Source organism: Scophthalmus maximus, chromosome 3, assembly GCF_022379125.1.
Source record: "Scophthalmus maximus strain ysfricsl-2021 chromosome 3, ASM2237912v1, whole genome shotgun sequence".
NCBI lineage: Eukaryota > Metazoa > Chordata > Actinopteri > Pleuronectiformes > Scophthalmidae > Scophthalmus > Scophthalmus maximus.
Genome location: NC_061517.1, coordinates 15,157,919 through 15,177,500, shown reverse-complemented (window position 1 = coordinate 15,177,500; position 19,582 = coordinate 15,157,919). Strand labels below are relative to the sequence as shown.

The 19,582-nt window shown below is 42.1% G+C and overlaps 1 protein-coding gene across 4 annotated transcripts in view; it reads right to left on the bottom strand.

Annotated features, from left to right (window-relative positions):
- The window catches only part of LOC118317306 (TOX high mobility group box family member 2-like), a 74,034-nt gene that overhangs the window by 46,431 nt on the left and 8,021 nt on the right, over positions 1 to 19,582 (bottom strand). For 3 of the 4 annotated variants that reach the window (XM_047331148.1, XM_035645878.2, XM_047331151.1), the window contains exon 2: positions 694 to 786. The exons of the other annotated variant lie outside the window; for it this stretch is intronic. In XM_047331148.1, coding sequence (XP_047187104.1) covers positions 694 to 786 — 93 coding nt within the window. The remainder of the gene's footprint in view (positions 1 to 693; positions 787 to 19,582) is intronic. 4 annotated transcript variants of the gene reach the window in all.

Genomic DNA, 19,582 nt, shown 5'->3' with positions numbered 1-19,582 from the left:
TACAACATTTGTATTAAACAATATCTCACAGTGCAATAGTTTGCCAGTGTAGTTTTTCAAAAAAGATATGAAATTCACATGAAGCGAGATTGCAACTTATTATTTGATAGCAGGCTGCCTGGAGATACTATAAGTTATATTTTGGGGGCATTGTGTGTTTCTAATCTGTAAGATTTAGTGGCTCACACTCACTAATGTATCATCATCACCTGAAAACAAGTTCACGGTTAATTCTAAATATGTCGAAGGTGCTTTCAGATTTAGAGTTAATTTCTTTCTATGGATGCCCACACAGTGCAACCCGCCTATAACAACTGCAGGGCGTATTTCGCACCATTGCATCTTTTCACACATACAGTACATGCAATTAAAAAAACTCTTGAGATCATTCCCGGTAAGTGTGTCTGTTTATGCCTGTAAATACATGCAATAAATTAATATGATTTTTTCAAATGTGTCGAAACGTGTGTGAGAAGCATAAGCAGTGTGTGCCTGCGCATATTCCTGAAGGGAATTTCATGAGTTTAAGAAGATGTGTGTCTACATGACAAGCAATTTCATCACAACTCTATATATCCTCATTCTGGAGCCACTGGGCCCAGGTCAGTACCTTGAGGTACACCTTTCCAAACCAATTGGTTAGAACGAATGGAGGAGGTTTAAGAAATAAGGGGCTTGGCTACTGTATCTCACCACAGCAATGGGCAGTCTTTTCCTAGATGGATTGATTCCTGGAGCGGGGGCAGTATGGAGCCTAACTGCTCGTTCACCCACACTGTACCGGGCCTGTGGGTAGAGAGAAAGACAGCAGGGAGGAGAGAAACAGAAGAGACAGAGAAGACAAAAGTGGGGAAAGAAACGAGATGGCGGGGCTTTAGTTTGCGAGGTACAAGCAGGGCATTTGTAAAGGAACATGTCAAGGCTCCCACCCCAGCCCTCCTCCCTCATGAACCTTCCCCTTCTTCCGATCGCTCTCCTCTTCCCCTCATCCCCGGCACACGCGTGCAAGGGGAGGAGTAATGACATGAGACTCACAGAGTGACTCTACACAGTGCCATGGTCGGGGAAGAATGGAGGTTAATGAGCTGACATCCCCTCCACCCTGAACACGCCTCCTCCCCGTGCCCACCTCCCTTCTCTCTTACACACACTGACAAGCATATACACAAACCCCCACCAAGACGGTGGGGCTGAACGATGGCACTGAGCCAAGGATGTGGAGACTAAAGGAATATCAAGGAGCAACAAATGGATTTCCTCTTTCTCCATGATCAACGCAGCAATCTTTACACGTCCAAAGCCCAGGGAGACGTGTAGTCGCGACATGGCCTAAGGGTGGCACCATGTTGTTACATAAATCAAATGGGTTTTTGCTCTGTACACTTTTTTGGACATCTAATCTATTACGGTTGAATAAAGTGTTTTGTCAACAACTAAAATATGTGGCAATTGACAGCAAATCATCAAAAACTCAAGACTCATCCTCTGGGGACCATGAATGTGAGTATCAAATCCCTTTAATATTTCACACTGACAGACGGAGGAGCTAAATGAAATTGTCATCCCTACAGTGAAGCTACTGGCATGGCTTAAAAAAAACAAAAGTCAAACCTCAACTGTCAGCATTATATCATACACTATATAACTATACACAACTGTTGACTGGTTAAGGACAAACAGCTCTCGTGTCCAGACCACAGACCACGGGCTGAACAAATCATGCTATCATAGTGCATACAGCACTGCGAACAACCGAGCAGGCCTTCACATGCTCCCCATTTCTTGGTTGTCACATGGGTGTATTAACCTCAACGGCCTTTAAGTTGCATCAGTGGAAAACCAACACATAAAGGTGACAATTCTCACGAGATAAGAGATCCTCTGAGCTGAAGCGTGCACAGACATCAGTAAACGACACCGAGAGGCTAAAGACAACGGGGTTCAAAGAAAGGATTTAGAAAAACTTTTCAGCAGATGAAAAAAAACTAAGCTGAATGCAATTTCATTTGAACACATGACATTTCCATGAGGCTATCTGAGGTCAAATAAACATATGCAGATGCACTCAACACTGACATGACACAGGCCGTACTTGTTGTGACAGTGAGACATGCAAGTGCTGAGTTGTGTGCAGGTTGCAGGTGGACATTCAGTGGATGAGCTCTCGCCCCCTGCTTCTCCAAGATGGAGCTGACCACGATGCTAAACTCAGGGCTTCAAAACGGCAGTTCACAAACAAATGGGTGGTTCGTTGGGTCGCACACAAAACTGCCACTAACTAGACCAACCCATCTGGTGCCAAAAGTAATGCCACAGTCAAATTCACTGAGATCACAGTTTTTCCCGCATCCTGATGTTTGATGTGAACATTAACACATTATTGACTGATTGGATAACTGCATGCACAGGCAGGTGCACAGTCCTTGGACAATGTACACACACACACACACACACACACACACACACACACACACACACACACACACACACACACACAGTTGATATGCTGGTGTGCCTCAATAAATAGCTGATTGCCGTCTTAAGTGTGTAAAAAAAAAAAGAATACATGAGGGTAAAATAACATCCTTTACAATGTACAATAATATTACCAAAAGCAAAAAGAAGAATTGATAATGGCGCAGGAAAACACTTTCACAGAGCTGGAAAACAATGGAAGGCGAATTGTAAGTCATTAGGGCTCATTGTGAATCTTTCGCGTGAGTAATTTGTGGGAAGGCTTGTACATTTTTAATATTCTTAAACTGAAGAGCCCTAAGAACACAAACTCCATGAAATAATAACAGACATTTCACCTTCGTACTATCTGAGCTTCTCAATTATTTACCACTAATGAATTGCCTCGGGAAATATTCTTCTTAAGTACAGTATCAACCATCCCAGAGAGGCCGAATCTGCTACGCTCAAATACTTAAATACATTTACTCAATTATGCTCACTGTCGCTTATATGAACGAGACAAGGATGTACAAATTTCCTTCCCTTCATATGCACAACAACTCTAATCATGATTAATTGATAAAACATTTTCATTGAAAAAGCAATGATGTTTTCTCTGTTTTTGCATCCGTGGTGTGGGAGGTTACATTGAATGGATGCTTGCTGCTGTGGTGGCGTCTCGTCTCAGTAACATAACCGTGTTGCGGGCCAGTTGCCAGGCATCTACCAGACTTGCACTTTGCAGGCCAACATGCCACCTGGAATATCTTGTTGTTGCCACATCGCTGCAATCGCCTCTAGGTGGCCTGAGGGAGCCCAAGAGCAGAGTGTGGGGCATCGCACCACCAACTCCAGAGACAGGTAACCAGCAGGTTAAAAAAAGGGTCAAAATAGGCAGGAAGACAATGACGGTCAAGTAACACAATATCAATATGGCACAACTGAGCAAGTAATGAAGTTATCATCCTTTACCTTCACTCCCAAGACCAACGGAGTGGGTGCAAAGCCTCTGCCGCCTACAAATACTTCAAAACAAAGTCTCGGCTAAGTGCAGGGAATTGTCGACTAACCTTCACTATATAAACTCATCACCTAAGTGAATGTAAATACATTCCGCCATCTGTTGGCTTCATCTATAGGGGACGACTTCATACTGGGGGAGCAGTGTGCATCTGTGTGTTTGTGCGCTCTAGTCTGCTAATTGTGCTTCAGCCACAGCTGATGATGCTTTTATCATTTATCCCCTCTGAAAGCAAAAACACACATTCAGACAAACTCTTCTCTTTCACTTTACTTTTACATTATTCAACGTCCTCCCTTACAAACTGAAAACATGACATTGTCATATACAGTGGCGGTCTGGGCTTTTCAGGTATTTTAATATAAAACACCACAAGACAATAATTTCAAAAATGTCCTTTCACCTGAGATAACAACGACAAACTAATGGTGAGCAACATTTTCACTTTTAATTTATCATAAAGATATGTTCGAAACTGGAGATGGACTATGGATGACTGTCAGCACAATGCTTAATTGTTATTCAAGCACTCTAACCCTGCTACTCTCTGTGCCTCTTATTTGGCTTCATATGTCAGTGTACTCGAGCATGCGCAAGTGTTTATAAATGCGCATATTTTATATCGGCAGTCCACTCAAAGAAACAAACTGAGCTTTCAGCTCTTTTCATATAGGATCGACATTGTTATCACCATTTGATCACAGGGAATTTCACAAGAATGATCTTTCCACTGAGTAACAGAGCAGTTAAGGCCTGACTACGTCTTGGTCAATCCCATGCTATCTGGCTGTAATCGTCAGTGGAATTAAAGTGCAAAGGACCCTGTTCCTAGACAGCTGGTGGTTGTAAGTTCTTATCAGGGACTAAAAAGGGAAGGGAGGGAAAGAGTTTGAAAGAAAACATATACTATTTTTATTTCAACTGCTTCAGGGATTAAGGCTCAGGGCCCTAGAAAAGAAACTGCATTAAAATAATCCACCATTTGCATGTTTTATCTCACAAAGGAAGCTCACATAGACACACATACACACCAACCCCCACTCTCCCTCCCTTTCTCTTTCTCCTCCTTCCCCTCCCCCACTCTGGGTGAACACAAACACACACACACACACACACACACACACGCTCATACACATGTCACACATACACACACTGTCATCATTAAACACACACACACACACTCGCGATCAACCTGCTGCCATCTGCTCCACGCGCTCTGTACAATCCTCGTAGAATACATAATTCACCACAATACATCACATCACATTCCCTCAATGTCATAGCCTTGTGCTGGAAAAGAGTGTGAGAGAGAATGGAGGATCGCACAGAGCAAAACAGCTATTGTACTCTGAAGAGAGAAAGAGAGAGAGAGAGAGGGAGAGACATTTGGCCTGCATGTTACATGGTACAATGGTAGAGAAAATTAAAGACAGTTTGATTTGACTTTTAGGTGAAACAAGGCTGTCAGCAAAACTTGTTCCACTTACAGCCACCAGGCTAGATTAAAAGTCCTGACAAGGACTTATGGTATGAAAGTGAAGGATAACAGTGACTGAGAGAGAGAGACAGAAAGAGAGAGGGATAGAGTATATAACTTTAGTTACAGAGCAACACCTTCTTTGTGAAGGGCTTTTCTTTTTTAAGAGTCATCAGTACTATCACGTGTTGAAAGTGACATGATTTTATATATTTTCTGGAATGTTATATAAAAGGGGTACCATATTTTTGTTTATCCACTGATTAAATACTTAATATATTGATTGTAGGGATAAAACCGCTGTGTTCAATGTGAAAGGGGTTGCTATGGTCACGAACCCCCGACCAACTGTCTCCACATACCTGCTCGGTAGTTAAGTAGCTGGTGAACAATGTGGAGCTCCTAGCAGCAGATTAGATGTATATTTGAATAGACATTTATATAGATGTATATCTGAGGTGTGCTGGTGATAAATTAGAGCACAAACTGTTTTTTGGACACGTCTATGGCACAGAGGAACAATAATGATCTATATCAGGCATTGGCTACAGAAGTGATTATTACTCGGGTCATTTCAATGTTGGTTACAGTCTTTTTCTATTTTCCTTGTTGACAACAACCCCAGCCAGTCTCATTTGTTAATGCACCATATACAAATGCTTTTGTTGTTGTTGTTGTTTTCATCCTCATACACAGATCAGCAACAGGATTAAAACCATTCACCAGTTTTATGTGTTATTTACTTTACTCTGATTGCGCACGGTATCTGCCTCACTGAACAGAATTGAAACGAGAGAGAAATACATAAAAGCAGAAAAGATTGATGCCTGGTCTATTTACATGTTTTTCTCTGCTCCTGTTATTTGTCGTGTGCAAAGCATCATGAACGGGTGCGTGCAAATGTGTGCGTGCGTGTGTGTGTGTGCGTGTGTGTATCGCCATTGTGTGGTCGCAGAGCAGAGGGAGTGAACAGCTGGCAGGCCCACACTTGACTACGTATTGACCTGCTTTGCATTCACCTGTTTTTCAGCCGAACCTAATGTTTCTGCTCGGCTCTGCTGCAGCTGAGTTGCAATTAACCTCGCTGCGAGTGCAAAGCAGAGCACGTCTTAATTAATTTCGTCAAAGCGGTTTGTCGAACTTTGCTAAATGCCATTCTACCTGATCCTGTGAAATTAATATATATTTATTTATTTGTTTTACCTTAATTTTCACACTTTGAGGAAAAGCGAAGGACGTTTTTGCGAAAGGGAGACTCCTAACCCCTCTCACATTTACAGTAGCTAAATACAGCCTACATTCACACATCCTTAGTGCAGGTAATCTCCCGACTGCAGATAATTAGCCTGTGAAAATGGCATTTTCCTGTCTAAACACACATTTGAATGGGAGAAAGCGTTAGTGTGTCATACACTTCCCTTATCTCTGCTCCACTCCTCCTCTTCAGCTCCTCTTGTTTTTTTCCCACCCTCCATTTTGCCTCTCCCTCCTCTTTTCCCAGATGTTTTCTCGGCTCTTGACTGTGTTTGGGCTGCGACTGCGAGGGGTCACCGCCTGCCTTGTTCTCACACGTGGAGGCCTGGCCGTGCTTGTGTGTGTGTGTGTGTGTGTGTGTGAATGAGAGAGAGGGTTAGCACACACTTGTCTGTGGATTATTATATGAATGAGTGTGTGTGTGTGTGTGTGTGTGTGTGTGTGTGATATCGTCCAAAATAAGTGTCTAACCATGTGTGAATTTATCCAAATGTCTGTGCAGCTGAGCTTAAGTGCCTTTCCCACTGTGTGTTTCAATGTGTTTGAGTGTGTCTTTTCCTGTGCATGAGTCTGTGCACAGTCCGGTGTGTGTGTGTGTGTGTGTGTGTGTGTGTGGTTGTGTGTGCGTGCCTTGCTAGCTCAGTGCCAGGTCTCTCTAATGAGTCTGTCAGGCGCTTTTAGCGACGGCGTGCTCCCCTGGCTCAGTGCACTCCTACAGACACACTGTGATTAGCCGGGCCAACAGCACGCCACCGGGCCAGATTAAACACTCACCACGCCGTCAGGGAACACACACACACACACACACACACACACACACACACACACACACACATTAAAACAAGCTCTACACTCACTTGCACTGGCACCACACACACACACGCACACACACACACACACACACACACACACACACACACACACACACACACACACACACACACACACACACACAGATGTAGTAAGACACACACAGTTTCATCATCATTGTGTCAGCCCACTCTGATACAGTAACACGTACTTGCCCCCCAGAGCCAGGTGTTGAAGCTGCTGGAATTGAAAATTAATGTGAAATATAAACATAATACAAGCCACCAATGGCACCGCAAAAAAAAAGGCTAATATTTCATTAATCTGTCCCCCTTTATTGAATTCTTGTCTGCCGCTAATCTTGAACATCACTCAGAATTAAGGCCAGCCCTTCTGGCTCCAATAGCTTTCAACATCTTCATTAAAGCGACATGATTCACTAATTACAGGTAATTACCCTTTAATGAGCAGCACGGATGAACGAGCAGATATGCAGAGAAGGGGCAGGCCTGAGGACACGTCGTTGTTCATTCCTCAAGGACCACGAGTGGACTCGGATTGGGCGTTACAGCTTGACCATTACATATCCGTGTGAAGACTGAGCTGGGACATGATGGTCTGGTTAGAGATGCGAGAGATGTTGGAGATATTCAGAAATACTGGTCCGGCGGACAAATAGCTATACAGAAACATAAGCCCCAGGCTGGCTTGGAAGAGCTGCGTCTGACAATTTCTCTAACTTGAGATTCCACACTGTTTGTCCAGGAAAGGAGTCAAGTTTTAATCCTTCTCCCAAGCTCTTTTTAAGAATTTTTTTTTTTATATGATCAACTGAGTGCAACACTGGACAATGTCATGTCCTCTCCGCCTTCCATATCAACAAAGAACTAACTTGATTTACAATGTGGTTCGACAGTATGTCTTGTTTTGGAGCATTCTGTAATGACTCCAGGAAAATATACGCATATATATATATATATATATATATGACTCCAGGTAATATATGCATATATATAGTTTCTACAAAGCAAAGATTAGAACGTAGTCCAATAATTAATTTCTATGGCTGATTAATGTTCTTGTTCTTTTCTATTCCAATATCGTCTTTTTCCATCGCAGCAAATGAAATGGGTCTTGACCCCCAGGCTGGAACATATGAACAGGACTGTTGTGTCTCCAGGTCATTAATAGTGGTCATTGTAATGTGGTTTTTATAGATCTATCTAACATAGTCATGTCCAATATCCACCCCTGTAGCAGCCTGCTGCAGTGCACAGGGCCCACAGTGCTTTCACAACTGATCTTAACCAGTGTGGAGTAATCCGTCTTGGACAGGGGTCAAACCAGCTGTGATGACCCCGGCAAAAACAACAAATGTGGGTTTCTCCGGGGGGTCAACGTGTTGAAGAAATATTACTGACACTTAAGATATGGGGTTTGTTACACATGTAAGGATGTAATGGGTTAAGGTGGGCAGCCATTCTAACTGTGAAGGTGTAGGAGGTGAAGACTGTAACATCTTAAGAGTGGCATGTTCATTTTTCCTTTGTTGTTAAACGGGGGGGACGGGGGGGGACGACTCATTTTTGCGTGTGTTTCACTCTCTCGGACAACGAACAAGCACAAATGGGATTGATTTAACAACTTACCAACATTAAAAGGGTGAAGTTTCTTATCTCGGGCCTGCAGAAGAAAGCCCCATATGAGATGACACTGTGCACCAATTTTCCAATCTTTCTCATTCTTCTCCTCCCCCTCCTTTTTTTTGCTGTCGCTCGTGCCGAGTGGCCTATTTTTACCCCTCCGTGTGGCATCTCAAGGTTTTCCGTGTCACCACCACGTTTCCTGTCATCAGTGTGTGGGTACGGTTGAACAGCGCAGTTACTGAGAAGGCCCTGACACTGTCTCTCAAACTGTCTCTCTTTCAGATGTGGTCACAGATATTTGTCTTCATGTCCCAGGTATAGTGCAGCCTTGGCATCTTTACACCTTACAGTTCATGAATGAAAACATTATTTCCTCTATAAGGTATGTTACATTAGATACAGTGAAAATACTGGGCCAAAGTATTGGAAAAATATCTATTTTTTAATTTTCTTCCGCTTATTTGCCTTTAATCCAGGGCGCCTAGGATTAGGATATTAACAGAAACAGCCCCTTTGTTTACCATACACTAATCCAATCACGACGCAAAAGTTCATTCACTTTGTGGCCTGACAGCGACCTCCCCCTAACCAGACCCTCTCCTTCTCAAACATGTTTATCATGATGCCATGAGTCCCAACGCAACACTGCTTCTTTTCTCTAGCTGCAATGTGCAGAATGTGATATACTGTACTGTGTGGCACAATGGAGTAATTGTTTTTTTGTCCCTTGAAGGAAAGTATGAGTTGGAAGGGAAGAAATATCTGTGCAGGATGTACTATGCTTTCCAGCCTCATAAGACAACCCAGTTGCGAGTGAAGGCAGCTCATGGAGATAAAGATGAGCGACATGATTTGTAGGATGCAACTCTGTGTCAATTATAACATGCTTTAATGAGATTCTTGGCTTTTTACTGTCAAGCCCTATTGTGGGTTTTTTGGTGGCACTTTACTATAATAAACTTGCATAACCTTTCTCCCTGCAGGGCTGAACAGGCCTATACATACATACCTATCAAACAGTCCAAAATCAGTTCCAGATGCATACGTGAGAGAAAATTCTTTTATGAAAGACAAATATACATTTGGACCTAAAACGATAAACAATGAAATGCCAATGGACTGAATGAGGCTCACTGTCCTCATTGTACTGCACCTCTCTTCCAGTGTGATGCACAGTGCCTCTTTTGTTCTGCCACTCGTCACTTATGTTACTGTAGAGCACTAATGCACACAGATCGATAGCACACTTTCCATTTCAACACATTGAGCTGATGTGCGGACACACAGTTGGAATTGATCCTGTACTGTCAACACAAAGTTTAAGGTCTGTATGTCTTTTCCCCCCACTGCAAAATAAGTGGTCTTTAAATAAAAAGGCCTCTTCTTTTCCAGGCCGTTCTTACAATCCCAAAGCTCTTTGTAGCGTGACATTGACATCTCCATGTTTCACACTAAATAACTGCTTTTGCTGATGATGATGTAAGGCAAGGTGGGTGGGAGACACAGGCACTGTACATGACCAAAACAGAACATCTGGCCCATTCACATAAATCAAAATTGAAAACGTTCTGTCACTTCCAAATACCTTATCTTGCACACTGTACACATTTTATGATTCGAGGGAGGGGGGAGGGGGGGTTCAAATAAAACCATTCTGAAACAGCTGTAAAGTCATAACGGCCATAAAACATGTTAATACACCAATAAAACAATTGCTCTGAAATGTAAAGAGAAAAAAAATGTCGCCCTATCAGTCCAGAACAAACAAAACCCAGCAAAAAAATCAATTTCCTCCCCAACAGGATGTCCACGGCATACTGGCAGGTTTTTTTACGACCTAAACTGAAAGGTGCAAAAACACCAAGCGTGTTTCAAGTAAGCAAAACTATCAATATGCACCGTTAACAAGCTCAGAGTACAAGGTGCACACACAGTCTCAATATAGACTGAAAGCTTTACTGACATGAAAGCAGAAAACAGGAACGGGCTGGTCTCACTCAAACAGCTCATTATGTGTAATATACAGTATGAGTGTAGTTCACTGATTCAAGAGGCTTTTTTTAATGCTAATCTTAAGGTTGCAGCACAAATGCACTGGGTCCTTTGCAACAGGTGTAATTTGGGAGAAACTGAAGGACTAATGTTGCTTTTCCTTTCCTAATTGTGACACGTGTATATTAAGGCAGAAACAACTTCCTGGATTTCAGTAGAAACCTGTCAAAGCATGTCGTGCATGTCGTGACAACTTGCTGCAGGCTGTACAGCATGTCGTTATACCTCAGACAATTAAACTTCCCTGATAAGACCTCTTCCTCTACATGGCTCTTTTAATATGAAAAACAACTCCAGGAACTGAATATATATATATATATATATATATATTTTCCCCCAGATATAAATAGCATGGGGCTCTTTTAAATGGTACGTTGTAGGAGGAAACTCTTTAAATTTTCCTGTAGCTCTTAGCCCACACAATGGAGTAGGTACTTCTGACCAAGATAAAACGTTTTTCGGTGATAACAATAAAACAGCTCTTCTACTCTTCTTGGTTCGATGAACCAAACCATCAGCCTCTGAGAGGCAGAGATGGAGAAAAACAGAGAGAGTGAGAGCACTAATCTCATTACCTTTTCTTCCTGGCATGAGAGCATATTCATTTCTCTGTGGCAATTGGCAAGGGGATGACGACACACACGAAAAAGGAAAGAAAAAAATAATCAATCGCACATCCCACCATTTCATTTTCCATGTAATTAAATCAGTTAAATGTTATAAAAACATGTAAACTCCGTCATTGACTTTGAGCCATTTGCATTTTTAATCAGGCAAGATTAATTCTAATGAGCGAGCTGGGCTAAGGCGATGACAGAGCAGGCCTATTGTGTGTCTGTCACACTCATTTAATTCTGTCATTATGTCCCATATCCTATTATAATAACTGGCTTTTTATTCTCAACCAACAACCAGACAGGGCTATTAAGTAATAATCTCTGATTAGTGCACTTTTAACCTTAAACATGATAGAAGTTAGCCACATTAAAAACAACAGCAACAACCGACAGATAAAAGAAGGGGGAAATGCAAAAAACTGTGCAATGTTCTGGCTTATTCATCCCGACCGCTTGCTCCAAATGAAAAATGACTGTCAAGAAGTTGCATGTTGACACTTGGCATAGTGTGTAAAGCAAACACATTAGAGGGAGGAAATGGGTATCACCATCTTCCCCCTGCAAGGTAACTAAGCAGAGAAGACGAATGTGTCCGATGTGCTCAGCCATTTCCTCTGCTCCATCTCTGGGGAGTCACTTGCCAAACGAAACCTTTGAAGAAAACTGGCCCTGCTGTTTAATTGAAAGACACTGGTGCAAACAAACAGGGGGGAGAACATACAGATGACATCCAGAGGAGGCATGCAGTCAGACATATCGTCTCTGGCCAAAAGATGATGATATTGTACAGGGAAAAATAGCCGACGCAATCCAAACACCTGAAACTGCAAAGAAGTCACCGTTAGTCACAGTGGTTAACTCACTAGACATTGTGTTCAGTTGTTTACTGATGTTTCTTTGAGGCAGTGCAGCTTTGAAGGCAGAACCAACATGTTACCTGCTGAGTTAAATCTCAATGTCTGGATGCAAACAACAAAGTAGTTAAATAAACCAAAAAACGGTCCAAACAATTACATTGTCCTCAAAGTGAACGAGTGAGCACTCAGCTTCGAGATATTACACAAACTCCCTGCTTACATTTTGTTTTTCTCAACCTGAGTCATTTCTAAACCAGGAGTTAGCTGTTCTTTACCAAATTAAATCCCCAAAGCACCGCTTCAGCCTCGGAGAAACATTTGTATAAATAACGCTCAATTTTCCACATAAATTTCTGGACCTGCCTATTTGTTGCAATGATTTAATCAAGTCTATCATCATGCGGGGTCAACCCTTGCCAAGTATCATTTTCTTCATCCGAATGCAGCCTTGCAGAGCAGAAAACACAAAACAATGTGCAACTAGATTTCTGCCTCAGCTTCATTACAAAAGATGAGCTGTGTTTTTTTTCAATGCAAAGATACAGCACAGATGCCGCTTTGTGTGGAACATGTAAACAGGGACATTTTTAACAAAGTCACAATACCGTTGAGTAAACTTCTTTATGTGTATGTATCTGTCGTCCATTCAATAGCTCAAAATGTGCTGTAAACAATGCCAGGAAAGCGGTGGGGGCTGGGAGGGTGCTTTGTTTCAACAGAAGCCACCCTGATGCAATTGACGGTTGGACCTTTAATGTTTGCACTTTCTTACTGGCTGCTCTCCTCTGAACAAAATGCTTGTGCAGTCATTTCACTCATAATCTTAACTCTAAAATTAGCCGTGGAGTGCAGCAAGCTGTCAGCGCTGATTCGCTCGGACAGGTACAGCTCGAATGCATTAATTTTCTCATTCCGGAGAAAAGTGCTTTTTGAGGTTTCAGTACCCTTCACTTTACCTGCATCCCTGTGCACTAGAGTCCTTTTTCAGAAACCACTCTTTTTTTCCTTCTTTTTTTTTTTTTTACCCTAAGAGATTTTTAGAGAGATTTTCCTCCAGTCCCAAAAGACAGATGCAAAAAGCAAAGTAAGTACAGCCTCTCAAACAGTCCAATAACATGTGTTCTGCTTTATCAAACAGAGAGCGCCACGGTTTTTCTCAACTCTCACTCACTAATGTTATGAGTAAGTCAGATGTCTGCCCTCAGTGCACAGCCATTTCACACTCCCATGAGCAATTTCACTGTTAGCACTCTACAGACAAGACTTAATAAACCTTTTCATTCCTCAGTCAGACCTTATGAAAGTGCCGTATGGCCCCACAATTTACATTTCACTCACTAGTTATCTGTTAAGAGGACTTAATAAGGTCTCGCTTAAGTACACACAAGGTGAGCGTTACTATGGTGAGGCAGTGCTCCTCTGCTCCGTGGCACTGAGGCCTGCTCCATTGTGGCGAGAGACAACAGCTGTCTTTACCTTTGGCAGGCAAACAGGCTCATTAAGGGCGGCCATGTTTGTTTTTGTGCCCGATACCTAGCCCTAAGCAAACACTGTCATATCTCCACTCCACAGCCCTCGCAGACTCAACATTTCCTTCCCTCTTGCGGAGGGAGGCCCGGGCATGTTGAACCTGCTGTACGCTTTTTTTTTTTCTTTCCTTTTTTTTTATTTTGTTACCCTCAAGCTGCGTCCAAGCTGCCAATGGCTCTCGAAGAATGCGTGCTTAATTGAGAAATTTGGTCGAGGTTTGAGCTGATGAGACGCAGCTAGCACACTGCTAAGATGCTATGAATGTTGTGTACGTGTTACATACATAATGTATGTCATTATACTGCCCGACAACACATGGTGTGGTATGTCACAAGAAAGCCTCCTTTGTTTGTCGTGCCGTAGATGTGATAAAGGCGTCATTATTTGGTCTGCTCGCAGCTACCAGTAAAAATTGCAGTGAAAGGTTTCATTGGCATATTATCTCCACGCTCAGCACTGTCTGCGGCTTGAGTGACATGGCAGGTTGAATTCATAACGCTTTGACAAAAATTCCATTAAAGAGGGAAAATGGCATTGAATGTCATTCCATTACTGGAGACGGCAAACATGGGAATACTTTAACCCACAAGGCATTCACATTAACTTACATACAAAAAAAAAAACAGCAGAGACATTTTTTGGCTTCTTTTGGCGATAATATGTGTACAAGTGCCGGAGTCGGAGCATTTCAAGAGTAGCCCTTTCCGATATGTACTCACTTATTTGATTTTATCCCATTTCACCATTTGTCAAGCCCAAAGTCACAATGCATTGTGAGATAAGTTCTTAATGTGGAGTAATGAGGCTGTCATGGCAAAGCAGTCTCTGCTTGTTTGAATTTGACTCATGTCGTAGATTCAATTAAATCAGCTGAAGTCAACCTGGCCCCAGGCCAGATCGGTAATGGGTGACCTCATTCAAACAAAGCTCCTGACATATTGAAACAATAAGAGGAAGGGCCTTGAGTCAGTTGCAAAAGCAAACTCCACTCAAACGCGATAAGGTAGGGAAATAGCGGGGAAGATTCGTGTAGTCATGTGTCGTCAGGGGAACTCATGTAGTTTGGTTACTTGTGTAAGTGCTGTCATTAAAAATTCATAGAACTAATTAGAAAAATGCTCAAAATGCAATAAAAAAATTGGTATATTGAAACAAAAGATAAACATCTCTATTGTCAATCATTTCAAAGTGCATTACTGTATGCTCCGTGAACTTTGACTCCAACTTCCTTTGCCTGTAATAATTGTAAACAAATTAGCTTGAGCTTTGGAGCTAAAACCACCTTACAGATGTTGAACACAGCTGGTCCCTTTCTTCTTTTGGAGGGTTTTCTTGTCCTCAGAAGTCTAAACTGATTTATTTGGATATTGAAATGCCTGGAATCTAAATCATGACACAAACACACCCAAGGCTATGTAAACAACCTTTCCAGCTCCAGTCTACAGCCACGCTTTCTGAGCAATAACTTGACTCCCAAGGGCGAAAGCACTTCTCACATTTTGGAAAGGTCTCCACCGTCACACAGTTATTGAGAGAGGGCGCGCCTCAGTTTACGTAAAAGGGGAGTATGTATCACTAAAAGGCTCATTTTGCTTCTACTGTCAATGTGCAATCAATTACGTGACATATTTTAAAATGTGTTTACCATTCATTACGTGTAAATTTACAGTTTGGAATTATAGAGATGTCCTGAGTGCTTTGTAGAATAAACCGAAACGAGGTAACAATATCAAAACGTGACATCTTGCTTTACTCACTCTTGTTTCGCTACTCACAGGGGCAATAGCAGTTACAGTACACTGCTAAAACGAGAGCGCGCGCACACACACACACACACACACACACACACATCTCATTAAGCCACACTCCCTCTGGCCCTTATTCCATTAGAAATTAAAACTCGCGACAATTAGTGGCAGATTGGTCTCAGCTCAGTGCGCTATAGTCGCGCTCTCAAGGCACCGAGATGACTTAATTACAGGCTCATCTGAAAAACTGTGTGATGGTTCTGTGCTGAAGCACACAGCACAGAACACCTGGAGCAAGGGTCAGCCACAACAAACTTAATAGTTATATAATAAATAGTTAATAGTTAATTAACTCTCCGGAAAAAAATATACCATATGTAGCAATATATCATATATCTTTGGAGTAACTTTAATAAATGTAAACTGGCCATCTCTACCAAAGGATAGCAGACAGGATGGGAGAGGCTGAAGGTCAAATGTCAGTTAGTTCAGATTTCTCCGGACAGAACACTTGTTTCCTGGTATAGGAGATGGTTTGGTATTCGACTCTTTAAGTTTCAGTTAGTCACTTCCTCTGGATGGAGGTGGGTATAAAACTGGTAAGAAATTGAATCTTCATACAACCAACAGTCTGAAATAGTGTCATTTCAAGTCAAACCTGAACAAAGTAACTCAGCCTCAAAATCCTGAATGAACCCGGACCACTAGCTTATTTTTTTCTTCATCTGCTTCATTACTCTGCTTTTGACAAGGACACGAAGCACATTTTTCTGTTATTGGACCAACTGTAGTTTATGTAACGATTGACCGTTCTGCCCTTCAAGCTACAGTAGAGAGAGAGCGAGAGAGGAAGAGAGGAAGAGACAGAAAGAGTGATTTGATTGCTCCATGTACTTGCTCTTGTCACGTGACACCATGTCCCATTATATTGTGATGTTGTCAGAGGAGGAGAGGAAATGAAATGCCTTGAAGCTATATGGTGTGTGTGTGTGTGTGTGTGTGTGCGTGCGTTGTCCTACAGAGTTCAATTTTTTTAATGAAACGTGTGTGTTTCTAATTTGTTATCATCGTCATGTGATCATAGCCAGGCCAAAAGACGTCCAGTCTGTGTGGATACGGTTTACAGACATTCTCATCAATGAGCGAAAATGACTAACAGAACAAACATGGTCAAATACGTCTATATAATGACACAACTGTGCAAAGTTCTGGAGTTCGATGTCCACACATGGTGAAACGCAGCAGGAGATTGTCAAGACGCGTTTACACCAAAAGGAACACTGTGTGGCGTTTGGGTAGAGCATGCAGGAGGCACGACATGACGAGAGCTGTGGAAAGCAGTGGTTTTGTTTACGGTCCTCATCAACACCCACTGGCTCGCTGTGAATTTTCCAGAGATTTTCCTGCTGTGCGCTCTCTGTCACATGGGCTCATTTTTAGGAAATTTTACCCGGGGGGCTGACAGAAAACTTTTGGAAAAATCCGGAGCAGCAGCTACGTTCTCACATACAGCCCCCTCCAGAGGCAACTCAAACCCAGATCTTTGGCCGACAATGAATATGATCTCAAACAACGACTTAGTTGCACGCAAACCAACGCTTTCACCTTAATTTGGTGACAAGAATATTGTCTTGATGATATGAGGGTATCTAGGCTATCTTAAAAATAATAGCAAAGCCAGTGTTTATCTAACAACCAGAATGAGAGTGGGAACCAATCCAACTTGTAACAGCATGGTCGGTGGTATAAGGGTTTTAAAACCCTGTTAAGCTTAATAACACATCAAGACTCAGGCTACATTCACATAACTACTTTTTAGTTTTAAAACGCATCACTGCTGCTACGTTTACACCTGCCATCCACCCCAATCTGGAGTTTTCTTGCTTTTTTTTTTGTTTCTCTGCATCCAAACCTACGCATAACCACAAAAACACCAACACGTACACTCAGAAAAACTGTTATCTATCGGCTACATCAACTCTTAAAAGTCCTCTATTTCTGCCAAGAATCCCCAAAAGACTTAAACATTGGCTCAGTTCTGAATGTGGACGTATTTGTAAATGTAAATGTATATGTCTGAAAAAATGAGGTATATGTCTGAAAGCTTGTTTCCTTTATGGCAGCAATATGATCACATATACCTATGAATTACTGAGCCAGTGTGCTCTGTGTTTGAATAGGTCTGCTGGCAGAGAAGATGTTTGAGAGTTAATGAGTTCAGTACTATTTGTGGATCACTGCACATTACACTATAGTACTGTTTATTATTTGTGGTTGGTGGCGATGATAAGACTCAAACGGTTTACAGTACCAGTAAACTTTTCTTTTCAATGACTCATACAGCTCATATTGTAGGATGAGGTTTTATGAGTTGTCACTAAGTTGCGGAGGACATACCGTTTCTATATGGCTGGTTTTATTATTGCTTTCATGTCTTCTTTTATGTACAGGGGATTTTTGGCTCAAACCAGGTGTGACAAAAATTCTAGGGGAAACTCTGCATGTGTTAAACTCCGTGAGTTACAGTTTAACTCTACTTTGCACCTTTACAGTTTCTTGGGTCTATGGTGTTAGGCAGCCAACTGTAAAAAAAAAAATAGTAGCAGATTGCATCATAGTTTCTCACCTGATACGTAGACAGTTTAATGGAGTTGTGCCCATAATCCGAGTAATTATACAACTCTCCGTGTGTGAACTTGTTTTACTGTTTTAGCCGAGTGTAGCTATGGCCCAGAGGGAAACATTTCTTGATTTTCAACAAAAAGATAAAATTAGGGACAATGAGCGATGACAGACACTGTTGTTGTTTTTTTTCAACAAGTCACCCTGTCAGTTGAGAGTTTCCTTTGTGTGGGACTCTGTGTTCGGGGGATGTTGCATGAATGGGCAGTCAGCATTTAGGGTTCAAAAGAAAACAGCAGCCTGAGCTCCTGTGTGTGTGAAAACCAAGGCTATGGTGCTCTGTATCGAGTGCCATTGTTTTGGTAATAGTAAACCTGGGGCACTTGCCAGGAGGCATTAGTCATTCATCTAACAAGCTCCACAAAGCAAACCACAGAGTGCTCCACTGTCGACTTCCTCTTATTGAATTCTGAGCACATTTCCAAGTATCTTGCAGCAAGGTATTCTTTCTGATTACCAGCTACCTGAAATATGGCTGCCATGTTTGTTTAGTTGTGCGTTTCCCCGACAGGAAGCCGGCTCATATGGAAGCATGTGGGCTTTTTTTTAGTGAGTGAGAAAGAGATGAAGGGAGGTGGTGGGTGAAAGGTAGATAGGAGGGGATTAGGGCGGAGTGCAATTTTTCAGAAGGCCAGGCATACGACATGATCTCTAATTACCCACAAAGCACTGTGTAACCCAAGCCACAGATTAGGCTGCATTATCAGGCTTAATAAAACATGACCATCTCTCAGTTTCACTCCCTCTCCCTGCCGTGCTACTGCAACATTGGTTCCTGGTTGTGACATTCACGATGCCTATGCTAAGTGACCGACCTAAAACTCTACCTGTCACTGTTTAACTGCAGCAACAGGTGCAGCGGTTGGCAGTTAGCCGTTGGCAACTCCCTTGAATTGAGACGGAGGCAAGTCCTCTTTGACCGGCCTGCTTTCCCATGGCCTATAGTAAACCCTGGTCTGTCTCTATATTAGATACCTGCCTACACACACACTAGAGCACCACAGCATGACATTGAGGTAAATGTTGCATGCATCCCATAGCACTCTGCGAGTCTTTACAAGTCGACCACTGAAAGTGCTTCGTAGTGTAGTTGACATTCACCTGGCATGCAGGGATCGAACCACCAACCCTCCGATTAGTGGACGACCCGCTCTAACTCCTGAGGTGCCACGGTCTCACCTTAGTATAGTACTTAAGTACAATTTTAAGGTCATTCAACTTTACTTGTGCTCAGTCCGTTTCCATTATATTCTCATTTAAACTTCAATTGTATATTTAAGGGGAAATATTGAACCATTTACTACATCATAATAAGTGATAGCTATTGTTGCTGGCTGCTTCTCACATTAAAATGAGATGATAAAAGTATGTGAAAATAATCTGACAATATAATAGATATGACAAAAGAACATAACACTGAAATTGACTATT